This window comes from Solanum verrucosum, unplaced genomic scaffold, assembly GCF_900185275.1.
Source record: "Solanum verrucosum unplaced genomic scaffold, falcon-dt-bn FXZP01000139.1, whole genome shotgun sequence".
NCBI classification, from domain to species: Eukaryota; Viridiplantae; Streptophyta; class Magnoliopsida; order Solanales; family Solanaceae; genus Solanum; species Solanum verrucosum.
Genome location: NW_026020364.1, coordinates 50,001 through 76,457, shown reverse-complemented (window position 1 = coordinate 76,457; position 26,457 = coordinate 50,001). Strand labels below are relative to the sequence as shown.

At 36.7% G+C, this 26,457-nt stretch overlaps 1 protein-coding gene across 4 annotated transcripts in view; it reads left to right on the top strand.

Annotated features, from left to right (window-relative positions):
- The window catches only part of LOC125837813 (ABC transporter C family member 12-like), a 64,906-nt gene extending 40,858 nt beyond the window's left edge, over positions 1-24,048 (top strand). For 3 of the 4 annotated variants that reach the window (XM_049516883.1, XM_049516882.1, XM_049516886.1), the window contains 11 exons: positions 6,634-6,774; positions 8,990-9,190; positions 9,365-9,463; positions 9,589-9,741; positions 10,027-10,406; positions 11,768-11,948; positions 12,319-12,642; positions 15,289-16,042; positions 21,282-21,403; positions 23,255-23,500; positions 23,601-24,048. In XM_049516883.1, the coding sequence (XP_049372840.1) occupies positions 6,634-6,774; positions 8,990-9,190; positions 9,365-9,463; positions 9,589-9,741; positions 10,027-10,406; positions 11,768-11,948; positions 12,319-12,642; positions 15,289-16,042; positions 21,282-21,403; positions 23,255-23,500; positions 23,601-23,780 (2,781 nt within the window). In that variant the 3' untranslated portion in view covers positions 23,781-24,048. Of the gene's footprint in view, positions 1-6,633; positions 6,775-8,989; positions 9,191-9,364; positions 9,464-9,588; positions 9,742-10,026; positions 10,407-11,767; positions 11,949-12,318; positions 12,643-15,288; positions 16,043-21,281; positions 21,404-23,254; positions 23,501-23,600 lie in introns of those variants that run through there. The other variant, XM_049516884.1, reaches the window with a different exon arrangement.
- The last annotated feature ends 2,409 nt before the right edge of the window (positions 24,049-26,457 follow it).

Genomic DNA, 26,457 nt, shown 5'->3' with positions numbered 1-26,457 from the left:
TGATTTTAATGTAATATAATATAAATAAATAAGTACAATATGTAATATAATATATGTACCAAATTGGGGGTTTTAAGAAAAAAATAGAAAACTTAGAAAATTCGTATTTTAAAAATATGAGAGAACCCTGTATATATAGCGCTAACAAAGAATAATATGAACATGTGCTTATTATGCCTTATTAGAAAAGTCACCAATCCATTAGAAAGATCATAATGCATCGAAAAAGTCACAACTCTGTGAGAAGTCACAATCCTTTGGAAAGTCACAACCCTTCAATACGAAAGGGTGTCTTCTTTTAATATAATATAATATAATATAATATAATATAAATGATAAATAAATAAATATAATATGAAATATAGAAGATGTACTGGATTGGATGTTTTCAGCACAGGAAAAATAGAAAACTTATAAAATTCATAGTTTAAAAATGTGAGGGAACCCTTTTATTTATAGCCAACAAACAGTAGAATGAACATGTGCTTATTAGAAAAGTCAACCCTTTGAAAAGGTCACAACTCATCGAAACAATCACAACTCTTTGGAAAAGTTATAACCCTGTTCACAACTCATTGGAAAAGTCATAACCCTTCAATGTGAAAAATTGTCTTCTTTAAATATAATATATATATATATATATATATATATATATATATATATAAAACTTAATAACGAATAATTAAATAAATATAACATGAAATATAGAAGTTGTACTAAATTTAGTGTATTATGAAGAAGAATAGAAAACTTAGAAAATTTGTAGTTTAAAAATGTGAGAGGATCCCTCTATTTATAACCAACAAAGGGTAGGATGAATAGGTGCTTTGTGTTCCTTATCAAAACAGTCAACATTTTAGAAAGGTCACAACTTTTTGAAAAGTCACAACCTTTTGAAAAAGTCAAACTCTTTGGAAAAGTCACAACCCTTCATAAAAGTCACAACTTTTTGGAAAAGTCACAACTCTTTGGAAAAGTCACAACTCTTATGAAAAGTCACAACCTTCAGAATAGTCACAACTCTTTGAAAAAATTACAATCCTTCGTAAAAGTCACAAAAGGTGTTTGTTTTTAATATATTTTATAATATAAATAAATATAGTATGAGATATAGAATATGTACTAAATTTGGTGTTTTAAGAAGAAAAAAAATAAAAAACTTAGAAAAATCGTAGTTTAAAAATGTGACAGAACCCTTCTATTTATAACCAACAATGGTAGTATCAATAAATGCTTATTGTGCCTTATTGAAAAAGACACATGTCACGACCCAACTTCTCGAGTCATGATGGCACCTACTAACCCACCAGTAGGTAAGCCAACCCGTACCCAAAACGACAAGTAGTGAGTACAAGGGTAGAACTAAACAAAAAATAGCACTAACAATAAGAAAAGACGAAAACAGAAGCAAACCAAAACTATATACAATGGAAACCAAAATTGGTTGACCAAATCGGACACGGATCCCACACCCACAACCATGTCGTGTCGACACGGGTGCGGACCAAAAGTGATGAGTCCGAGCAACTTAGACGAAATCTAAAATTTAAGCTTCAATCAGAGAAAGGGCAGCAGCTATAAGGAGAAATTCACCTCAAACGGAGGTTCCTCAACGCTCTCCAATCACTCTACCACATAGCCACCCTTCCAACGAACACACAAGACTTTGAATCGCCAAAATTAGAGTTCAGACGGAGGAGAAATCGCCAAATCACTCTCTAAAGTCATGGCTGGTCGCGACCTTGGCTTTAATAAATAGGCCATACAGCTGGCCCTCGCGAACGCACGTGCCAGGCCAGCTGCGCACCGCGAACGTAACAGCTTTGGCGTGAATGCGCAGGCCAGGCTGCTGCCCCGAATCCAGCTCCAATGGAGCGAATGCGCCTGCCAAGGTGCCAGCCCTCTGCGAATGCGGCCCTAGGCGCGCGAACGCGAGGCATGCCTCAGTTGAGACCACTTCAGCTGATGTGCTAAGGCACCAAAACTCCGATGGGGTGCTCAGGATTCGTTCGGAACCCTGTGCGTGCAAACGAACTATGCTACCCCATCAATTTTGACATTCCAGACTCAACAGAACCATCAAAACTTCCATCCGAGGTCGTTTAGATGAAAAGTAGGTTCCACACCCAAGTTCTGTTTTAAACCAAACTTCACAAGGGGGCTCAAAATTAGTACAGAAGCTTCAAGATTAAACGAATGGTCGTTTTATGTCAAACTCAACATTCCGAAACTAACTGCACTGACGGAATTCTCATCCAAGCTCATTTACTCAGAATGTAGGCCTCAACTTGAAAGTTAAAACACCTAATCGCATAGACTCGCACTGAAAGTCTCGGGAGTCGTGCCAACTATCCTACTAGCCTAAAATAACCAAACGACCAGGTGATAATCATATCTCAATTAACCAAAAACATATCTTAGACAAATTAGAACATCTCAAATAATCATTTCAATACCATATCAAGTAAACGACTTGTCCCACATGCAAATTCAAAATATTCGGTTACATATTCACTTTATAAACCATGTGTATACCATGAAAGTTATAAAACACAAATTGTGGTAAGATAACCACTCAGAATACTCGTGTTGAAGTACCAAACTTGTCACTCAAACAATCCATAAGACGTCCTTCAATCAATCTATAATTATTCGTATCAATCTCGAGTTAATTTCCTGGTTAAGGCTAATTCACAAAATAAAAATAAAAGATTATTCAACTGCTTTTGGACTTCCTGTTTTCTCATCAAGTTGATGAATTATATGTATCCATGCCATGAGTAATTTAATTGGTGCAAAATCTACGAACTTCGACTAATTTATCCACCTTATTTCATCTAATTTTGTATCAAGAACTACACCTCACTGCCCAAACTCTTGCCTTTGGTAATTAGATATCAGCACCCAAAGTGAATTTCCTAGACTACGATTCATGGGAAAGCAATTGAACTAAACAAAACAAAATTACCTCTAACCCATAGAAAACTCCGACAAATCCCTTTCTTGTTTGCGTTTTGCCCCCTTTCTTTTTCACATTTCTTTTCTTCCTCTCTTTATTCAATTTGATTTCTTTCTCCTTGGTTGTTGTACGCATTAAAGTTTCCTATTCCTAATCCCTCTCTCTATTTATTTTTTTAAAACTGCCAGGTTGCCCATTGTTTCTCGCTTTAGCCCAAATATATATTTTTCCCTTCTCGGTCTTATTTTAAAAGAAAGAATTTAATTCTTGCTACTTTTAAATGACATATTGTCACAATACGATCTCTCAGGTCATGTTGACACCTATTATGTCCCACCAGTAAGTAAGCCTAACCCATAGCCCGAATCTAGAAGCAATGGGCTATCACGTGGAAGAACAGATTAAGGAAGCAGGGAACAATAACAACGAGAAGAATAAAAAAATATATATACATAACAAGACAATCCCAAGACCTCACATCAGTCGGTAGTTGAGCTTCGGACCAAAATAAGAGTACAAGGCTTTACAAATACTATAACTGCAGAACTATCTCCAATCGGTGACTCCGAACGTTAAGAGCTCACCCCAGTCTCTGAATCCCAAAAGTTGCTCTGAACGAGATCCAAATCAACGACGATAACTCGTACTATGATCTGCAGGGTGCAAAAATGTAATTTGAGTAACAATAAGTGGTACTTAGTAGCTAAGTTGCTCGGACTCTTTAAAAATGTTGTCGACTGTGTGTTGGATCCTTCAAAAGTAGTGCATTTTTGGAGGATCCGACACGGGTGTGGCAACAAATTTGGAGAGTCCAAGCAACTTAGCTCAGTAGCTCCAAAGACAACAAATAAAAACAAGTAAATAAGGAAAGTACAACACATGTATCTAACGATGATATATAACATGATAATACAAGTAACAAGAACGAAGAAATATAATACACTATGTAAGAAACCGAGTCAAAGGAACATACCTAGAGTCGTAAGCCCAACAACCTAATCACAATAAGATCCTACCATAGAAGTCAACTTACCAAGGGAAGACCCACGGTAACACCGCTACTCAACATAACCACAATGAATCAAGAGTATCAAGATAGGGCAAAAGCAATCACTTAAGCAACAAACGATCAATCCAACAAATATACACAATTATAGTCAAACAACAACCTAATCGGACCCCGATAAGTCCGGAAAGAACAAACAACAAACAGAACCCAACCGACCCCCATAACACCGATGGGTGCAAACAACAATAGTGATAGGCAGTGCATATGAATGTAGATAATGCAGTAAAAACCAGCTAAGCCATCAACACCAATTGTCACACAACCACGTATATATACCTACATTTTGTCCCTTCAGCTAGGTAGGACCTACATGGGACCCTCATCCGGTTAAATGTGTTACACGATCAGAGGGACTCATAGGGAACTCAGGAAGTACATATACACTGCCTAGTTCGATCCAGGACTTCCACATATACATATATCCGTTGCGGTACCAGATCTACTCCGTCATGGTACCAGAGGTACGAGTAGCCAAATTAGTAGAGAAAAAGGGAGACGGCGCGTCGACTAATCAAGTAAAACCTGAGCACATCCTAGAAGCCTTTAATGTAACAAAAACCAACTTATCAAAGTAATCGAGGTGGTACGACTCCCGTTAAAACCAGTTTTAAAAAAGTAAAAGTATGAATACAACTTTCTCAAATGGCAATAATAATCCAATGGACCAGGATCGTACCAAAAAATAAGTGAAGCAAGTGTCAAATCCAATGCATGCCATTACTAGAATCCAAACAATAGTAGTCAAAGAGCTAGATAAACACTACCAATGTTACAACACTCCCAGAGCAAAGAAGACTATCCTAAACTCCAGTTGGTCCTCGACCAAGGCCTCGGGCCCAACAATATACCAACATCCTCAACAGTAATAGCATAACAAGCTCACCAACACTCATGAAACAATGGAAAAAAGGAGGGGCTTCAACAAGACAATGGGGACCCAAGGATCGACACCTTACCCCAAACATACCACCCAACAACCACAGAGCTTAGCCTAAGCCAACCTATACCTACGACAAGAAACTAAGGCCCAAGCAATAACAGAAAGTACCAAGAACCGCAATAAGTATATTGCGAGGAGCAATAAATAACTATCAAAATTGCTGAAACACGACTACAACATCTAGGTCCCAACCTAGGCTAAGGCCCGAAGTATCAATCCTAAGGAGGATAAGGGAACCAATTATGCTATAAGCAAGGGCTACTAGCCAAAGCTAAGGATCCTGCCTTCCAAAACAATCTGAAAGCTTTTATGGGAATCAAACAAATGAAAAAAAGGATGGGATCTCTAAGCCTGGCATATTCATTTCTAGTTCACATGCAATTCATATTAAACTTTATCTGATAGAGCACAATCAAGAAAAGTAGACTGTAACCTACCTCAAAGAGGAACTGCAATCTCGAACCATCCATGAGTTGTCTGTCTCTTCTCACATCCACAAAATCCCACACCACTATCAATATTGTAAACTACACGTCATTACAAGAAGAACAATACCTATATTGCTACAATATATCTCGAGCCCATAATCGGGTTAAAAATGGTTCCGTGGGACCCGTTAAATGAATTTCGAAATTGAAACCGTCACTAAGTTCCCAAATAGCTCAAGGAATTTGTGCTCAAAATTTGAGCACAATTGGAGCTGGGAAACCCACCCAAATCAGTCCAATAAATTAAAGTTAAGAACAGTAATTTTAAGGAAATTAACGGAGGATTTGACGAAAATGTACGAGACTATCAGTAGATTATAGACCCCCAAATCAAACACTTCAATTCCCACCAAAAGCAAGCTCCAACGGATGGATCTTTAATGGAGAAAAATGATTTGGGAAATGACTGAAAATTGCAGGGGACTGATCTTAAAAGGCCTAAAAATTGTTCATACTTAATCGCTATCGCGAGCCCAATGGGTTGGGACCGCGATGAAGAAAAAATGGATTTTCAGAATTTGTTCATCGCTATCGCGAGGCCAAGGGTCGCGATTCCGATGAATAAAATGCTAGGCGCAAAGCCAAAAATATCAGCTAAAGGCTCCGATGTTCGATTGCTCCTGATTCATTCGGGACCCCGTGGGTGCAAACGAACTATGCCCCACCAAATTAGACATTTCGGGCTCAACGAAACCATCAAAACTTCCCTTGTAGGTCGTCTTGGCAAGAAGTGGCCCCACACCACATGACCCTGTTTTAGCTAAAATCCACAAAGACGCTCGAAATGAGCCCGGAAACCTCGGGACCCAAACCAAAGGACCTTCTAGACTGAACACGACGTTCCGAAGCTAACAAACCGTTAGATTCCATTCTAAAGCCGCCCACCTGAGATTTTGATCGAAATCAACCGTTAAAACTTCAAAAGCTCCAAAACACGGAAACTTGCACGAAACTTAAACGACAACCAGACAAACGAACTGTCAGTCCCAGCAAGTCATAAATGACTTGAGATCGCTACAAGAAAGCTCTAAAAGCTGAAAAGATCGGAAAACAGAGGAAATAACCTGGAGGATTATTAGTTATTACACATATGTGCCCTTATATAAGTAAAGGATAATACATAATCATTTATCGAAAATTGGGTTATTACATATTGTTCCGTCTATCTTACATACAGGTTGTAAATTCAAATGTATCATTGCAACGAATGGAGGAGTTGTTCTTAGCTGAAGAGAGAGTGCTCTTACCTAATCCACCACTTGAACCTGGGCTTCCTGCGATTTCAATCAGGGGGGGATTCTTTTCATGGGATTCTAAGGTCTGACTATTCTTTATCTATCTGTTATGTTGCACTAAGCCACTGGAGGAGTATTCTTTTACTCATGAAACTGGTGGTTGCATAGTTCTAAGCAGCTTGCCTTTATCATCATTTGACTTTTCCTAGCTGAAGTATTTCTTGTAGCGCAAGTCCATGTGGATCTGGAATATTGTGTTAATGCACAGAAAGGCCTTGAAACTACTTGCTAGTACCAATGCATCCCTATTGCTTTAATGCATTTCAAGTGTATGCTTGCCAATGGTTACTGTAGAACTCTTACAAATCATTAATTATCTGATGGTTGCTGCATGGGATCTCTCTAGTGTAGCAAATGTGTGGAAAATCCAATAAGTAAAGTAATTTATAAAGCTTGTTGTTTATAAATTCATTTCTTTGGTTTAGAATACCTGGAGCACTAAAAATATGTGAATTTGTAACTTGTCTCTGAACCTTGAGGTTGAGTGAAGAGAGGGCTTTCACTTCATTTTCATGTTCCATATTTTTTCATTTTTATTATCACATGTTACAATTTATGCAGAAGATAAGCAATTACACAGCACAAGTTCTTCTACAAAAGTATTCTTAAGTGTCTGAGAATGTGGAGAAATGTATGAAAAAAGATAACCAAGGGAAAGGATATCAATTGTTTTTGATCATTTTCTCGTTCGATTGGCCTCTAAGACTCTTATAATCCTTCCAAATTAAATTTAGCCATTTTTTTTTTACTTTCAAGACATGTTTGCACTTAGTTGTCTTACTGTTGATCTTGTTTGGCGGGGGTTTATAATTTCACCTAAACTGTTTGTTCTCTAACTGGTAATCTTGTTTGGTGAGGATTTACTAGTGTTTTGGACGGCGAAAGGCGATAAAAGGTGACAAGGGTCTGCCTCGCCACAAGGCGAGGCGAGCGGCTAGGTGCTCGCCTTTTTGAAGTGCGGCACCATTTAATACCAAAAAATTAAAATATTTAATTGCATATGTAAATGATCAAACAATAACATATTAAAAAAAATTTCAATTCAGAAACTAAAAATAGATGGTACATACTAAAAGTCTAGAACTTGAATGAGAAAAAAAACAGAACAAAAGTCAAAACAAAGGTAGAAGTGACTCTAAAGTCGGAAGAAGAAGAAGGAAAAAGAAAAGAGGAAGAAGAAATTTGAAGAAGAAAAGAAGAAATATGTATTGGTTAGACTTTGGAGTCGCCGGAAAAGTCTGGCTAGTTGCCGGAGGAGTCTAGTTGAAAAACCCTAAAATTACCTTTTAACTTTTGAAACCCTAAATTGGTCGCCTTTTTTTTAAGAAAATACAAAAGATGACGCCTTTCTAGCCTTTCTTGCCTCTTGCCTCTCGCCTTTTGTCGTCATGGCGTCGCCTTTTGAAGATCCCCTCGCCACAAAGCTAAAAGGCGATGAAGGGTCGCCTCGCCTTGCCTCTTGCCATTGGTGACGAGACGATCGCCTTTCACAACACCGGGATTTACAATTTTCTCCGAAATTCCTTTATGAACCAAATGAGCTTAGTGCATTTTCCCTAGGCAGAAACAAGCAAAAACATAAATGGCATTTTGTGGGAAGAGTTTAAGTCTTCCCGAAATGCTCCGAGGTACACAAAGTAGTGGAATAGAAAAATAATAATAATTTGAAACAAAGTAAAGATAGAATTCAAATAAATATCGAGAATAGTTTAAATACTCGAAAATAAGAAGAAATCTAGAACCCTGGATAAACATCTCAAGCAACAATCACTATATGATATTTGATCTCCTCCAGAGAATGCCAAACTAGAACCGAAGATATAAAAAAACAAGATTACCTTAAAGAATTCCAATTTCCTTTGTTGTGAGCCTAGTCAGTCAGTTCACGCATTCTCCACGAGAAGAACACCAAGAAGCTGTGTATCGAATCCTAAAACACTTCCAGACCTCTCGGACCTGTCCCATCCATACCTAAGTCATAAATTACCAAATGTACCACTGGAAGTCGCAAATAAGGAAATTGGGTCCTAGAACTCGAAACGACCTACTGGGCCATTACCTATCATTGCCTTGTGAAAACTTGAAAATGATTACTTCATGGTAGAACTTCGATCCATGTTCCTCAAATTGTTCTTTCACACTGACATTTTTGTTTTCCCGGATAACTGTCACGAGGTTGGAGGTTTTTGTTTCTTTTTCAATTTTTATACATCCAATATTAACCTCCTATTTTTACAGCCTGAGCATCCCACTTTGTCAAATATTAATTTGGATATACCAGTTGGTGAGCTAGTTGCTATTGTGGGTGGGACTGGAGAAGGAAAGACATCGCTGATTTCAGCAATTCTTGGGGAGCTTCCTCCCTTAGGCAATGCAAGTGTCACTATCAGAGGTTCTATTGCATATGTTCCTCAAGTTTCCTGGATCTTCAATGCCACTGTGAGCTTCAATTTATCCCCATTCCTTGTAATGCCTGTAGCATAAGTCTGTTTACATGAACATGCTATTTCTGGGAGTCATTATAATATTTCGTAGATATTTTTAAAATGTGTTAAATTATCTTTGTGTATTTATATGGAACAATGCAATTACCTTTACCTTACTGTTTTTTAGGTACGTGAAAATGTATTATTTGGTTCCAACTTTGAACCAACAAGATATTGGAAGGCAATAGACATCACTGCCTTGGACCATGATCTTGAGTTACTTCCAGTTAAGTACATTTGATGGTAGTGTAGTTGTGTCAATATATCTTTGTGATGTATGGAATTCTCTATTTACTAGTTGGTCTTCATGAAACATCTATGTTCAGTTGTTCACACATCTAAAATATTCAGGGTCGGGACCTTACAGAAATCGGCGAAAGAGGAGTGAATATTAGCGGAGGACAAAAACAAAGAGTGTCAATGGCTAGGGCAGTCTACAAAAATTCCGATATCTATATATTTGATGATCCCTTAAGTGCTCTTGATGCACATGTTTCCCATGAGGTAATTATCTTGTATGAATGCCAGGACAACACCATTTCAGCGAGGGAAAAGGGATATCAACTTACCTGAGAACACCTTCCTTCAATATCCAATCTTCATATCCACCACCTGTAGATTTTTCCAAATTGACTAACCTCTTACGTGTATATGTACAGGACTAATTTGCAGTAATTGGTTTCTTCACATAATTCACTGATTGCAATTGTTCCATCCTTCTCGTTGCAGTTTGTAAGCATATGGTAGATTCAATTTGGATCTAACTTGCAGTGCAATGGGATTTTTCAGGTTTTTAAAAACTGTATAAAGGAAGAATTGCAAGGAAAGACTAGGGTGCTTGTGACAAATCAGCTGCATTTTCTACCTCAGGTGGATCGGATCATTTTGGTTTCTGAAGGAATGGTGAAAGAAGATGGGACCTTCGAGAAGCTTTTGGAACATGGCACACTTTTTCCAAAGCTAATGGAAAATGCTGGAAAAATGGAAAGTTATGGTGTTGAAACTGAATATGACCCAAACTTTGACAGTAAGAGTTCACAGTCTTCGAACATAAGGCATGAGCTCCAAAAAGATGTAACCTCCGTAACCAAAAGGAAGGCTGGTAAATCTGTTCTTATCAGGCAGGAAGAGCGGGAAACTGGTATTATCAACTGGAGTGTTTTGATGAGGTAATAAGTTGAAGTATATGCTTTGAGACATTTATCCTTGGAAATTTTAATCAAGTCACTCGTACATGAATATCCTGGTCATTCAACAATTTTAGAATCCTAATTTCTTTTCCACAATTTTTATAAAGAGAGTTACAACACTTATTAAGAGAAAAATTCTAGGCACAAACTTTTCTCACATATTTCCGTTCTCTTGCTTCTCCCATTGCATCTAGACACTGGTGGAAAGAAAATGTTATATTCTGTAGTGCAATAGCTTCTAGCATGGAATATTCCATTTATTTCTAGTGGTTTGTCTACCTCCTTTAGGAACACAACGTCATCATTGAGGTTTTCCTAACCTCCATACTAGGGGATGTATCGGCTCCGATACCACCTGTAACAGCTAGGCCCCAACTGCCAAGGTATTCCCGAACGCAACCTTTGAGTCCTTGCGGTTTTCTCCCCTTGGTACCAAAAGGCATCCCAGAATTGAATTCCTGACCTCGCTCTGTATAACCCCTAATTTTTTTCTCCCATTCTGATGTGCTATTTATCTAAGGTAAGTGATAACAACGAGGTTAGGGAGATCCCAGTTTTAGAGTTTTGAGTACTAGATGTGCGGAAGAAAAATATGAATGAATGTGGAATATGAGAAATAAAGATATGGGAATTCGACGGAACAATCCACAAATTTCCATGAATGCGATGTTTTAAAGCTTTGACAAGGTCAGAGTAACAAAATATAGATTATGAGAAGAAATATAACACCTTTGCTTGAGAAAATGAATCAAAACGATTGATTCGGATCTTGTCCACTACTCCACTTTATGATAACTTAAAACAACAATTAGTATGTAAAATCTATTCGCCTTCTAAAGAATATCAAAAAGGAATCAATGATATCACAAGAAGAAACTACCTTACATCAAGGCTTGAACTATGAAACTAGTTACAACACTTTATCTTGCTAAAAAAACAGAAAACAAAAGTTTTAACTTGCTGATTTGATTTTCTGAATTGGTGGAGAACAATCTCTCATTCAAATCAAGAAATTAATCTGGTCAAGATGAATCTGATTGATTTGATAGAACAACAATACATCTCCAAATAAAAACCATATCTAACCTAAATATCTAACAAATACCATTCAACTTTGAACCAAGGGGCAAATATGACTGTTTATAATAGATTTAAGGGAGATTTCACCATATCATCCCCTTGTACAATTTTTATTGCATTTGTTTAGATGATATAAAGTAACGGAGTCCAATGTTTCATTCATCATCATAGATTCAAGAAAAAATTCTCATTTAACTATGTTTAATAGAAACCCTTAGCTTATGGTTTGAAATGTGCTTTTGTTCAAATTTCCTTTTCAGGTACAAAGATGCTTTGGGAGGGTTGTGGGTTGTCATATTTCTGTTTGGCTGCTACACATTGACTGAAATTCTTCGAATTCTGAGTAGCACCTGGCTAAGTGTCTGGACAAAAGCAAGTTCCTCAAAGAGCAATGGAGCTGGATTTTATATTTTGGTGTATGCTATTTTGTCATTCAGTCAGGTACGAGTGCAGTTTTCCACCTTAATTAATTGCAATCATCGGTGATCATCCTTGGTTATTCAGGTTGCTGTGCTTTATCTACTTTTCTTTTTCCTCTCTTCCCTACATCTAAAGATGGGTACCTAGCCCTATTTAAAGGAGAAAATTTCCTGCTACGGAATTCATTTCAATAAGCACGACGCCCAGTAATATATTTGTATATAAGGGAGCTCCTCCATTAGCTTAGTATTTTAGCTTTTCAGTTGAAAATGAAGACAAAGGAACAGGAGATTTCCTAAATGTCATTATGTTTCTTCAGAAGAGTATTGTGTAACTCTTAAGTCCATGAATATAAATTAAAGGAGGCTCATTCTGGATTCACTTTCTACAGGTGTTTGTAACACTGGCAAATTCCTTCTGGTTGATTATCTCAAGTCTAAATGCAGCTAAAAGGATTCATGACACGATGCTGCATTCGATACTTCGAGCACCAATGGTATTCTTCCACACTAATCCATCTGGACGAATAATCAACAGATTTGCAAAGGATCTTGGAGATATTGATCGCAATGTGGCAAATATTGGTAATATGTGTCTCAGCCAATTGTGGCAGCTGCTCTCGACCTTTGTTCTAATTGGAGTCGTCAGCACTATATCTTTGTGGGCCATAATGCCACTTCTAATTCTATTTTATGCTGCCTATTTATATTATCAGGTTCGCTAAACTCCATATTTTTGGTTGCCCATTATTTTCTCTTTTCCTCTACAAATGGTTTTCTTTTCTTGCCTTAAGCCCCCCTTTTTTTTACATTGGTGCTTTAGGGGTGGGATGGTCTCTTGGGCTTCTCTCATGAGCTAGCTTCTGGAGTTGAGTTAGGCCCAAGGTCCATTTATTTATCATGGTATCAGAGCTAGGCTTATTCCAATTTCTTGTTTGCCTAATGTTGGAACTCCATCTTATATTTTGTCCATGCTTCAAATGTTCGATCAGACATATGGCGGGAGGGAGTGTTTAGTCCAACATTAGTGCTTTAGAGGTGGGGAACTGTTTCTTTACAAGGTCTTGAGCAATCCTTCCATCATTAGCTAGATTTTTGGAGTTGAATTACCCCAAATTCCATTTCTTTATTAATTTTTGCAACTTCAAAAAACTCAAAAGGGAGTAGAAAGTTCCACCATTTAAAGAAGCTACACTTATAGTGGTATAATTCAACTTCCCAACTAATCTCATGTTCCCTCCTGAGGTCATGTCATACTTCTCTTGACCTGACTAAAATTTCACGATTAGGAATATTGAAATCTACAGTTTGTCCCTATCTCCTTAAATATGTCCATTGTGAAATGGCAATGTCTAAATATGCCTATTGTGAAATGGCGATGTTTGACCAGAATTAAACTGCTTCAATACCAAGGAAATATTGTGATTTACATACGCCTCGTGCTGGTCAAAGGAGCCCATATATAATCAACCCGCACAACCCACCCATTTTTAATGGGTAAAATTTTGGCTTCAATGACTGGTAAGAATATGAGTACACATGAGTAATATATGGGCAAAATATAAAAATCAAAGGAACATCTAGTGTGTTTCTGGTATGAAGGAAATTTTCTTTCCAATTTTCTCATGTTTGGTTGTCAATGATTTGGAAAATGTTTTCCAAATAAACATATTTTCCTCCAATTTAAGGAAAATGACTTTCCTACAGCCACCAGATGGACCTTATGTGGATCAATCTGACCATCTGATTCAGCGCATAGCCCCGTAGTGTACAATAGTTTTACTTTGAGCGGAGTAATAAGTTCCCAAGTACCACTAGTGTATCAAGAAAATCTCCTTAACCATATCTTATCTTCATAATTTGAGATGATAGAACAGAAGAATTCACTGATGGTGGGAGATCATTGAGTGACTAGGAGTAGTAAGACATAGTAAGCAAGAGAATGCTTAATAATCTATTGTCAGTATGGTCGGACTGGCCAAAATCTGGTCTTGCACTCAGTCAATACCACTTAGAAGCTTGATTGTTAAAATGTTAAATTGTATATGTCAAAGTAACTGTTAACTTGATGAAACGGCATCTTATGTGTTAATGGCATGACCAGAAAGTGTTGAACAAGTATCATAAAGCATCGCAGACTGAACAAAATGAATGCATATTTGTGCAGGAGGAGGATTAACCATAATATATCAAACTACCCAGATTAATTCTTCTTTAATGATTTTAGAGTATGAATAGTAAAAATTACTCAAATTCAAAATCAAAGGTCAAACTAGTTATAAAGGGGGTGAAAATTGTATAGTAGACCCACGCTGACTTCCAGTTTTGTATGTACTACACACTTTGGTGATGTAGGGGACAAACTCTTATGATGAAAATGCTAATTCGTTGAGATTATTGCTACCATTTAATATTCTGTTTGGTTGGACTTTTGACAATGCTTGATAGATTGTAGGAGTCACAATGTTATGTGGAAAATGTCTCTTAAGATATTGTAGGAGATTACTACATTTGTCTCTCATCAGTTGTGTAGGTTACTCCATTCATTACCTTAAGTTTTGGGTTGAATTCTTATATTCTTTCACATGGTACTAGAGTCAAACTTTGATGAGCCCTTTTTCTCTCTTCATGCCTATCAATCTTGGCTTCTCCTCTCTCAGCTGAGACAATAAGCTACTCTGGGATTTTCTTTCAATTCAACCCATCGAGCCACTAGTATTGCTCCGGGCCCACTCATTAGCCTATTGAGAGTAATATCTTTTACTCCACTCCAGACCCGCTCATGTTGAGCCTCATCACTTTCTACTTTAGACCAAATGGAGGCAACAGAAAAGAAAACAAAATCAGATTCACGTGTAAATCCCATACTCAGGTTACACATACAGGAGGGTACTAAAGAATGCTACATTGTCCCTTTCAGCTACCTAAGGGTTTCCAAATTGATTATAATGATACTAGGCTACTCCATCCATTACTTCAAGGTTTGGGGTAACCTGCTCTGATTCTTATATAGAAACTGGTTTTTGTATTAGTCCTGTACCCTTGTATTTCCCTTTTAGTTTTCAGGACTACATGTGAAAAGTCTGTCTTCTCTATATTTTTAATACTTCACTTCATCCGTGCCTGCGTACCCTGGCTGTTGTTTTTGATGAAGCAGATACCTCTACTTAACCTCATAAGTGATTGTGTGCCTCTGGCCGTTGTTCTTGATTAAGTAGATACTTCTTTTGTCTTCTTCCCATTCTTTTAGGCATATTACCGAATCATATGTACTATCTATGATAATTTATCAACTGTTGATTTTACATTATTCTATTATGAGGATCAGATGACATACCACTACTACAACGTATGTTTCACAGAATACATCCCGCGAAGTGAAACGTCTAGATTCCATTACCAGGTCCCCTGTGTATGCACAGTTTGGAGAAGCTATAAATGGTTTATCAACCATCCGTGCATATAAAGCACATGACCAGTTAGCTGCCATTAATGGGAAGTCTATGGACAACAATATCAGATTCACTCTTGCCAACACAAGTACAAACCGCTGGCTTACCATAAGGCTTGAGGCACTAGGAGGCATAATGATCTGGTTGACTGCAACTTTTGCTGTTATACAGAATGGGAGAGCAGACGACAAGGTCGCGGTTGCTGCTACTATGGGTCTGCTCCTAAGTTATTCTTTAAATATTACTACCTTACTCAGTAATACTCTGAGACAAGCAAGCAGAGCTGAAAATAGTTTAAATGCCGTTGAGCGTGTTGGTACATATATTGATTTGCCATCAGAGGCTCAAAATGTTATTAGCAGCCAGCCTCCTCCAGATTGGCCATCATCAGGGTTCATCAAATTTGAGGATGTTGTCCTACGTTACAGACCTGGACTTCCTCCTGTTTTGCATGGTTTGTCATTCGAAATTTCTTCAGGTCAAAAAGTTGGCATTGTTGGAAGAACTGGTGCTGGAAAATCGAGCATGCTTAACGCTTTGTTTCGAATTGTGGAACTTGAAAGAGGGAGAATATTGATTGATGATTGTGATGTTGCTAATATTGAACTGACAGATCTTCGAAGTGCTCTTAGTATCATACCTCAATCGCCAGTTCTTTTCTCTGGTACGTATTTTTATTTTCAGCTGTTTCGATACTACGTCACTCTTCCACAGCCCAGGATTGACACAAATTGGAAAAATATAATATGCAACTCAAAATTAATGCATGCATTAATCAATTTTGAATAGTCTACTCAATCTGTTTGGAATTATATTATAAGCAAATATGAGTGTTTATGTGTCACAAACTGAGTCTACACCCTAGGTTTGACCAACACTTGGAACCACAAGTAGCCCCAAGTTGACCCTTGGCATATAGCATATCTAAGGAGCAATAAATGGGCAATAATCCTTTTAACTTTTAACATGATATATTTTTGGGATAAGGGTCTGAAAAATACCCCAACTTTGATCGAATTTGCTATTGCGATATTAAACTTTCGTGAGGACCTATTACCTCCCTAGACTATTTAATACCGTATTTTTTTACCCCCTGAGCTATTTAATAGTGTATTTTAAAGGTATATATGTGCCCACGTGGACACATTACTATTTATAATTTTGCATTATATTTTATGTCCACGTGGGAAAATATATATGTTTAAAATACGGTATTAAATAGTCTAAGGAGATAATAGGTCCTCATGAAAGTTTAGTATCACAACAGCAAATCCGACCAAAGTTGGGATATTTTTTAGACCCTTATCCCTATATTTTATGAATCTTTTGGGAAGGATCGATTCACAGGGCAATATATAAATTCAGCTCGTTAAAGGGATGCTGAAACCTTAGAGTTCATTAAAAGAGAGAACTCTGATCTCTTCAGTTCTTCAAAGGGAAATGGAAACCTTAGAGTTCAATGGAAGAGAAAACTCTAATCTCTTGCTTTTGCTGAAATATGACTTACTGATTTATTCATCAAAAGCTCCTTTAAATTGGAGTCTTATTGCATCAATAGAAAGTCTAATTCTTATGAAAGTAGGAAACCTAAATTCTATTCCAAACTAATACTTATAGCTTAACCTAATCCTTATAAAACTATGAAACATAAACCATTCTAGAATAATAAATAAAGCTACTTAAATTATAAATAAATAATAAATAAATTTACTTAAAAGTATAATTAAATACTTCAATTAATTGACTTCCTCGCATCTACAACATTACTCCCCTCACGGTGAAAGAGCTTGTCCTCAAGCTCAAATTTCAGGCCAATCATTCAAAAGATCTGGAATAGTGTCAACTTAATTATCCAATTCCAGCCCTAGCCAATTTATCTTGAAGTTGACATTGATAAATTTCAACTCTATCAGCTTGCTGAAGCTTGAATAATTCTACCATCAGGTTGCCACTTTCATGAGGTCCAAATCGCTCAAGAAATTGTTCACAACGATGTGCCCAAATTAATGGGTTGTTGGTACCGTTAAAAGTAGGAAAATTCATCTTTGCATAACTTGGTATTATCGAATGTGAATTATCACTTGTTGGGTGATTCTTATCGACTAGTTGAATAGGTGGTGTATTGCCTTTAGTAGCAGAATTTGTTGATCTATGGGTTGCTGGTTTTGTGGAGCGAACTCCAAATCTAGACAATTGTTGTTGGATGACTTGGACAATTCTTTCACCGAGGCACTGTTCCATTGCTGCAATTTTAGAGTCCATTAGGGTTTCTGTAATGGTACGCTCTTCTTGAAATCTGGGATCTCATTGCCTATTGTGTTAGGCTCTGATACCAAATTGTTATGGATCTTTAGGGAGAGATCAATTCACATGGCGATGTATAAATTCAGCTCGTTAAAGGGAGGTTGAAACCTTAGAGTTCATTAAAAGAGAGAACTCCAATCTTTTCAGTTCTTCAAAGGGAGACTGAAGAGAAAACTCTAATCTCTTGTTTTTTGCTGAAATGTGACTTGCTGATTTATTCATCAAAAACTCTTTTAAATAGGAGTCTTATTACATCAACAGGAAGTCTAATTCTTATGAAAGTAGGAGACCTAAATCCTATTCCAAACTAATAACTATAGTTTAACCTAATCCTTATAAAACTATGAAACATAAACCATTCTAGAATAATAAATAAAGTTACTTAAATTATAAATAAATAATAAATAAATCTTCTTAAAAATATAATTAAATACTTAAATTAATTGACTTCCTCACATCCACAACAATATAACAACTCTAAATCCATGGAGATCTGAAACAACTAATGTCTGAATTAAGCCTCTAATAACTGAAAGAAATAGATTCATTGAGACATGGCCCCAGCTACCCATAAAATGACATAATAGTTTGAAATAAATCTAAAATACTAAACTACTCCATGAAGTTCTCGAATGAGGGAGACTCACCAACTGCTGACCGGAGAAGATGCAATTGTCTAGCCACGAGCCTGAGAACAAAAGCCTGAATCTACATCAATGACAAGATGCATCGCAAAGAGAAGAATGTGTTCAGTATGTGGACTGAGTATGTAAGGTTAAAGTGAAATGAATCATAGTGGTAACAACATGTTTATAGAGACTAATGAAGTTCAATAATCATGAATAAATGAAATGAATATTTCAAAATCAGTATATAAAGATCATTTGAGAGTCGGCTTTCAAATTCTGTAAAGGTAAATCTGTTTCTATAGCTCTGAACTGAAAATACGACTAGAATTGCTAATATGAGAAATCATGATGTAAATTTCAGATGTATTGAAATAATATCACTTTACGTGGGGAGTTTCGTACAACCGATATACATGATGTGAGGTCATGATGTCCAATGTATAGTCCCAGCTGGAAGGGCTACTCTAAACATTGCTAGGTATAGAATTTACATTGGGTGTAAAACTTGTCTGTCTAATGTGGATCTAATACTGAAGAACCTCTTGAGCTAAAGAGAGCTAATCAACTCGCGGTGTGGTCAAAGCCTACAGTGGCACGCAGTTATGGGACTTGGTTTTTCTAAACCCACTTCCTCTTGGTGCTAAATAATCCTTCCAAAACCATAAGTAGAATCAAATGCTCATAAGTAGGGGTGGCAGAATGGGTAATTTATATGGGTATCCACTCATATTTGTCCATTCTAGATGGGTTGGGTATCCAACTCATTTAAAATGGATAAAAAATGAATAATACTCATATTACCCATTTAAAAATGGGTAGTTAAATGGGTAAAATATATTCATTCATAAAAGAAAGAAAAGGGCTAGTATTAATATATTTTTTTTGGCTATAGGTGGTTGGGGTAGGGGGTTGAAGTGGGGTGGGATAAGGAAAAAATTCTGAATTTTTTTTAAAAAAAAATTAACTTTTTTTTGGGAAGGGGCTAGAAGGGGATGGGGGTAGGGGGTGGGGGCGGTGGGGGGAGGGGGGCTGGTAGAGGGTAGGGTGGTAAATAAACATTTAAATTTTTTTTAAAAAAATTAATTTTCTTTACATTTTTTTTGGGTTAGGGGGGCGTGGGGGTGGGGCTAGTAGGGGGAGGGGGTTGGTAGGGGGTGGAGTGATAAAAAATATTTTACAATTTTTTGGGATAGGGGGGCTAGTAGGGGGTTGGGGTGATCAATAAAACTTTAAAAAGATTTTGTTTTTAATGTTTTTAACAAAATTCCTCCTATAATATGGGTATTCATAGTTACCCATATTATCCATTGGGTAACTCTTTTACCCATTTAAAATATGAATCGAATCGAGTACTTTATCCATTTTTGTTTAACTTGTTTTTGATCGACTCATATTCGACTCGACTGCTCGTTTGCCACTCCTACTCATAAGTAATGAATTTTTTTTCTGTTTTTCAGTTTGTCTGAGAGTATGGTATGAGACTTGGCTCAAATTCATCTTTCGAATAATATGTACTTAATCTGCAAACTGTATCAATATAGATTAAAAATCAAGTAAATCAATGAGAACTGAAATTTATGTTGAATTTGCTTAATTAGAGTAAAAGCCCAAACTTGAATCATCAAAATTCTGTAATACCTTCTGAAAAATAAAACTTTTGTATGAGGGTGGAACGATACCCTCATTGATGCCTCACATATCTGGTAGACACAAGGACTTTTGACTGTTAGTTTGAATTGATAAGGCTGAGAGAGGAACCCTAGGTCTGCTTTTACTTGAGAGAGGTTTATTCTGACTGTGAGAGTTATAATGTTGAATATGAGAGAACTTATCGACTTGTCTGATATATTCTCTCCTAGGAGAAGCTAAAATATTGTAGTTCAGGTGTAAAAAGGTAAGGAATGGATGAAATTGCCCATGTGGAAAAGTTTTAAAATTTTTGAAAGTAGTGACCCATGAGTCACTCCACGACTCGTGGACTGATTCCACGGATCATGGTTTGGATCGTGATTTCCCAGAGGATTTTGCATATCTTTTGAATCCACTTCACGGATCGTGGATTGCCTTCCACGACTCGTGCTGTCAATTGTGGTTCTGAGGAAAATTTGTCAACTCTCTGTCCACGTTCCATGTGCCACTCTCCGACTAGTGATCCCATTCCACGAGTCGTATTGTGTGTCTTGGGAACCTGGGAGTTGAACTAATTGGAGGCTAGCTCCACGAGTGGTTCCACGGATCGTGGACCTGGTTAACTACTCATGAACCAATCTGTGGAACCTGGGACTGCAAAATTTCAGACTGGTTTACCTGTGGTAAGTGCTAAATATTCATAGGCTCAAAATTCGAGGTGTTCATTATGCTAGGTGCTGATGAATGAGTTTGTACTCCATGTTCTTTTCCTTAAACAAATTCACATAATCTGACAATTAGTACATATGTGAGTAGGTTTATGTAGATTTCCATGATAACTTGTGAGGTGAAACTCTAGTGTGTTACAATCTTCTCCCTGGAAAACCAAGCTCTGCGGCACACAATCACATATGCGATAAAGTCTTCTACAAAATTTTATCTCGGGTTATCCTGCATCTGCATCTGGAAGCACAAGGTATTGGGAAAATAGAGATCCTTAATCTATTAATCTATATTGGGTATAAGAGTGATATTGTAATCCAGGACTCGATAATCCTCAGAATTAGTCCCCTTTCATTTATTCTTTTCCTTCTCTTCTTTCAATTCCTTCTCCCTTCATTCTCATTCTATAGCTATTATGAAAAATAGGCATACATGGGTCCTGATCTTGCTTGCCCTTGATATAATTTGGGACTACCAAATCTTGCCCCAGACCTAGTGAACCCTTATTTATATTCAAATGTATGCTGAAGATATTGTTGCATGACTACGGATTATCCCCAAAATGTATTACTGGTATGCATGTTTTTTTCACATTAATTATCTTTTCATTTTCATTAGGTACTGTACGATTTAATCTTGATCCTTTTAACGAACATAATGATGCTGACTTATGGGAGGCATTAGAGCGGGCACACTTGAAGGATGTCATAAGCAGGAATACCTTCGGTCTAGATGCTGAGGTGAGCTTATTTCCTTTCAATCTGCTTTAAGTTGAATTCATTACTGTTAAAATGATCAGTAGGTGTGGAAAATTGCTGCTATCGAGAATTAGCCCAGACCCATAAAAGATAAACTCAAAAGTTTAGATTTCACTCTTTCTAGATGAAATTCTTATTTAGGTACCTAATAAGCCCTAGTAAGGTAACCCTTCGGGGTGGCCCAGTGGTTTGAGCTTGGGACTTCCATGTTGGAGGTCTCAAGTTCGAAACCCCTTGCCAGCGAAAGCAAGGGGTTTGCCTTCTAGGTCGAGCTCGTCGCATCAGGCTTTCCTAGTGCGGGTTACCTCTCCTATGTGGTTTGCGAGCTATTGCGTAGGAGCGGGGGTTTTATCCTGTGCACACCCAAAGGGTAGCGGCTGCGGGTTTCCCTTGTCATCCAAAAAAAAAAAAGCCCTAGTAAGGTAGAAGCATATATCTTACATGATAGAAGTCCTTATAAGACTTACACAGGCATATAGATCTGCAAGAGGCTGAAAAGCCGTAGTCCACTAGCACTAGCAGGTTAGCAAATAACTCAGTGTCTTCTTTTTTATTTTTTGCTGCCCTTTTTTTTTAATTCTATTAGGTTAAAGAAAGTTGGGGTGGGGTCATGATGAGGGAGGTTAACCCAGTGTTGTCAAAGGTGGAGTTAAGCCCTAAAGTGAGGCTCAAATTGTGTTGAGTGCCTCGCTTTGCTTAATGTGCAGTTTAGTGTCGTCATCAAGGTTCGAATACATACTTTTCCTTGCCACTGAACCTCTTACGAAGCGGTGACACTAAATAATTGGTATTTCACTTTACTGTATTTTTTTAAATTGCTTTGTTCATATATTTGTCATTCTTGCTTATAATTATTAGTCTTAGACTAAATATATTCATTTTATTTTTTCGCCCTTTGTGCCTTTTTCCGTAAAACCCCACACTTTATTTGCACTTTGTGCTTAAAGCCCCAACGAACCTTAGAGTTATTTTTGTGCTTTTTGCTTTTGACAACACTGGTTAATCTATGTGAGGACTGAGGACTTTGAATTGTGGAACAACGATCATTCTATTCTTAGCAAGATATTCTGACAGAAATGTGATTTCGGATGATAAAAACATCTTCAACCATTTGGAGCCACAGGAAGTCATGGTGATTGGTGAATTATTTTCAAGATTAAGAATGTTTTTCCATATTTTCATACCACTGATGAATTTTGATAGTCTTAAAGTACCATAATTGAACATTAGGTAGTTACTTACTGTAACATAAACAGGATTATGCATTTGAAAAGAGTGAAATAAATGCTTGATACGCACACAAGTATACTATTGTGGTATAATAATCATGTATGTATTTATTTCGGTGTGTGGTTTGTGAATGTATATTGTTCTAATATAATCTTCTTTGGAATGCTTAATGTTGGAGAAACTTTTGGCCTGAGATGGGTTGTTAGTGAAGAAACATGGATGAGGATTCAATTAGTCGACCACAACTTGGTTTGGATTGAGGCATTGTTGTTTGTGTTGTTGTTCATAAAGATTTATGTAATTCTTTGCAAATCAAATGGCAGATATTAAAAAGAAGTGTATGATGTATGTCTTACACATGTTCTGGTAGAAGAAAATGTTATGATAACTAGACAAGTTTGTTTGGTAGAAAAACATGTTCTGGATTATATTTCAGTTGTTTAAAGCATTTGTTAGAACTTGTTTAATATGGATAGAATTTTACATGGAATGTGTCAAAAAGTCTTGGGATGATTCTGAGGGAAAAAGTGTTATCTCATATTGAGAAGGTGTGTCTCTAAAAAATGTTGCTTTGGTCATAATGTTGTTTTGGGCTTAATCAAGGTTTCAGAAGGTGGCGAGAACTTCAGTGTTGGACAGAGACAACTTTTAAGTCTGGCTCGAGCAATACTGCGAAGGTCAAAGATCCTTGTTCTTGATGAAGCCACAGCAGCTGTTGATGTTAGAACTGATGCACTTATTCAGAGAACCATAAGAGAAGAATTCAAAACATGTACAATGCTCATTATTGCTCACCGTCTAAACACCATAATTCACACTAATTGTATCCTAGTGCTTGATGCTGGGAAGGTATATTCTTGTGAATCTCGTTCTTCCACTGTTCTTTCATTTCCTGCTATACTTTTTTCTAACTTCCTTCTTTCTAACATTTTCCTCTTGCTTATATTAGGTTGTTGAGTATGATACTCCGCAGAACCTCTTGCTTAACGAAAGAAGTGTTTTCTCTAATATCGTTCAGAGCACAGGTGCTGCAAATGCCCAGTATTTACGTAACTTAGTACTTAACAAAGAGAGAGATGACATGTTCATGGAAGAAGAACTCATGCATATAAATAGGATGAGTAGATGAAGGTATCTTCTCAGTGGAATGACAAAGGAGGCAATTGTATATCTGAAAGATGTTTTGGAGGGAAACTCATTATTGAAGAGATAAACTTAGTTGCTCTAAGGTCTCTACAGAAAGATGGTGGTCAATTTTCCTTCATGTTATTGAAGATACAATTTTTATTTTGATTCTACACTTCTCATTTCCCTCTATTTCACCATATTACTCTTAACTTGGTTCCTCGTATTTTGTAATAACATAGCTGCTAGCCAATACTATATCTACATTACATACTCTTTTTCTTCGAGATTCTGGGAATCCCGTTGAGTTAGAAACCATGCTGTGACATGATTTATGAGATATAGACTTCTATTTCCACTAAAATTTTGATACTTGGAACATGAAAAGAAAATTCAAGGTTGCAGTTACTGCTAGTCATATTGAGAATGCATTCCACACTCTCAACTGGAGTAATACAGAAATTCAAGGTAATGACTACTTCAGTCATTTTCACTATAGTGTTCCTCAGTGTTTATTCTCATTAATTTATGCCTCTCAAAATGCTATAACTAGATCAAAATTTAGTATGAAAAATTTCATGCTTCTGTTTTGGTTCGAGTCATGATATGATGAGCAGATTGACACAGGACAAAGCACCTCATCTTGGAGATGATTTGGAAGAGGAATCCAAATTCTAATGAAATGCAGTGACATATTTTCCAGTTCTTTTTCCCTATCTCCATGTTGTATTTTATTTCACTGGAATACAACCTTCTATTGCCATATCAAATTGGGACATAGTTGTTCAGCTCGCACCAAGGAAGTGATTTTGGTGAAGATAATTTATGTACGTAATTATTTTTTTAGGGGGAAGAGAGGTAAGGAGATGCTAATAACCATCATTATCTATAAACTTTTTCAGATTTTTTTTCTGCCCCCTTTGATGAACAATTGCCTTAACTAATCTCCAATTTAAAATATTTGGAGTTTTTTGAGATTATACTTTCTACAGATCATCATTTCATTAGCATTTTTCAGACCTAAAGCAGTGACTTGCTTTCTATTAATACGATTGAAAGAGTATCAACCAATTGAATGGAACTATCCTATCCCTTATTATGTAATAAATCAAAATCCTTATATTTAGTAATTGCATCCTGTGTTCTGAAACTTTTAAGTAAATTGATATTGAGTTTTAAGATGGGCAGGGATGGTTTTGGTTGGTACCCGAGTAAAACAGGTGAGTTTTAACACTTTTGACGTACTTTGGAAAATTCCAGAAATATGTAGGTCGTGCTTTGGCACAAGCATAGTGTGCACCAGTAACACCTCAAAAATTACTAAGCTAAAATTTGAACCATTCTGCATATGCATATAGGTCTATTCCAGGTGATTCTTAATTGTGCATAGGTGTTACGATCAATTCTTAAGTGTGGGAAGTGTCTTGAAAATGAATTAAGGTCACAATACTTCTCTAGTACAAAGTTGAGTTGAAAGCTTCCTTACGGGTTCAGTTTCGATACAAGATTTTCTTCAGTCAACTTCAAACATATCTTTTAGAATATGAAGAGTTATGTATCCCACCATTAACCAGATTAAAGGCTTTGAGACTTCTTCCAAGATTGTCGAGCTCTCGTCAAACCTTTTAAGTTGGTTTTAGTTTGATTTTTTTTCTCATTTTTGGCCATTTTTTCAAGCCCTAAAAGTGATTTTCTCTCCTCCTTTCACTCTCCTTCTTCAAGGTAAGTCCTCCTCGAATAGCTTTCCAAATCAAATTCGTTCATCTATTCATTGATCATTAAAATGATTCAAATGTCATTTTAACAATTCCGTTATTTTTTATATTTTATAAATTATTTAATAGAAGATAATTAATGATTTGATATAAATTTATTTCATTATGTCCTAATAGATGCTTCTCAAAAATAATGAAATAAATTTATATCAAATCATTAATTATCTTCTATTAAATAATTTATAAAAATATAAAAAATAACGGAAGTGTTAAAATGACATTTGAATGCGCTGTATATGTGTCGGTAGCACCACCACATCGCACTAAGATAGGCCCCCTAAGAAGGTTAGGAATATATATTGGGTTTGAATCACCCTCCATTATTCGCTACCTTGAACCACTAAATGGAGATATGTTCACAGCCCCATTTGCAGATTGTCGATTTGATGAGACACTTTTTCCAAAATTAGGGGGAGAAAATAGTGAAATTAAAGGAGAAATTTTGTGGAAAAATCCATCATTGTCTCATCTTGATCCTCGTGCGTCCATTTGTGAGCAAGAAGTACAAAAGATCATTCATTTGCAGAAAATTGCAAATCAAATGCCAGACGCATTTACAGATTTGAAAAGGATTACTAAATCACATATTCCTGCAAAGAATGTCCCAATTCGAATTGATGTCCTTGTAGGACCATCTACTAGTGTCATAGCTAATGAGTCAAAAGCACGCCTGTGGTAGACCATTAAGTGCAAAGGATCAAAACCCTAGAAAAAGAAAATCAAAAGGTTAAAATGACACTATGAAAAAACCTCATATAGAAAGTCAAGATGTGAGTAATTTTGGTATCCTTGAAGGGATTGATGAACTTGGGACTCAAGAAAATAATGAACTATCCATAAAATCAAGTGACGATGAAACAAATTGAAATCGGTCTGAAATAGTGGTGGATTATGTTTTTGCATACA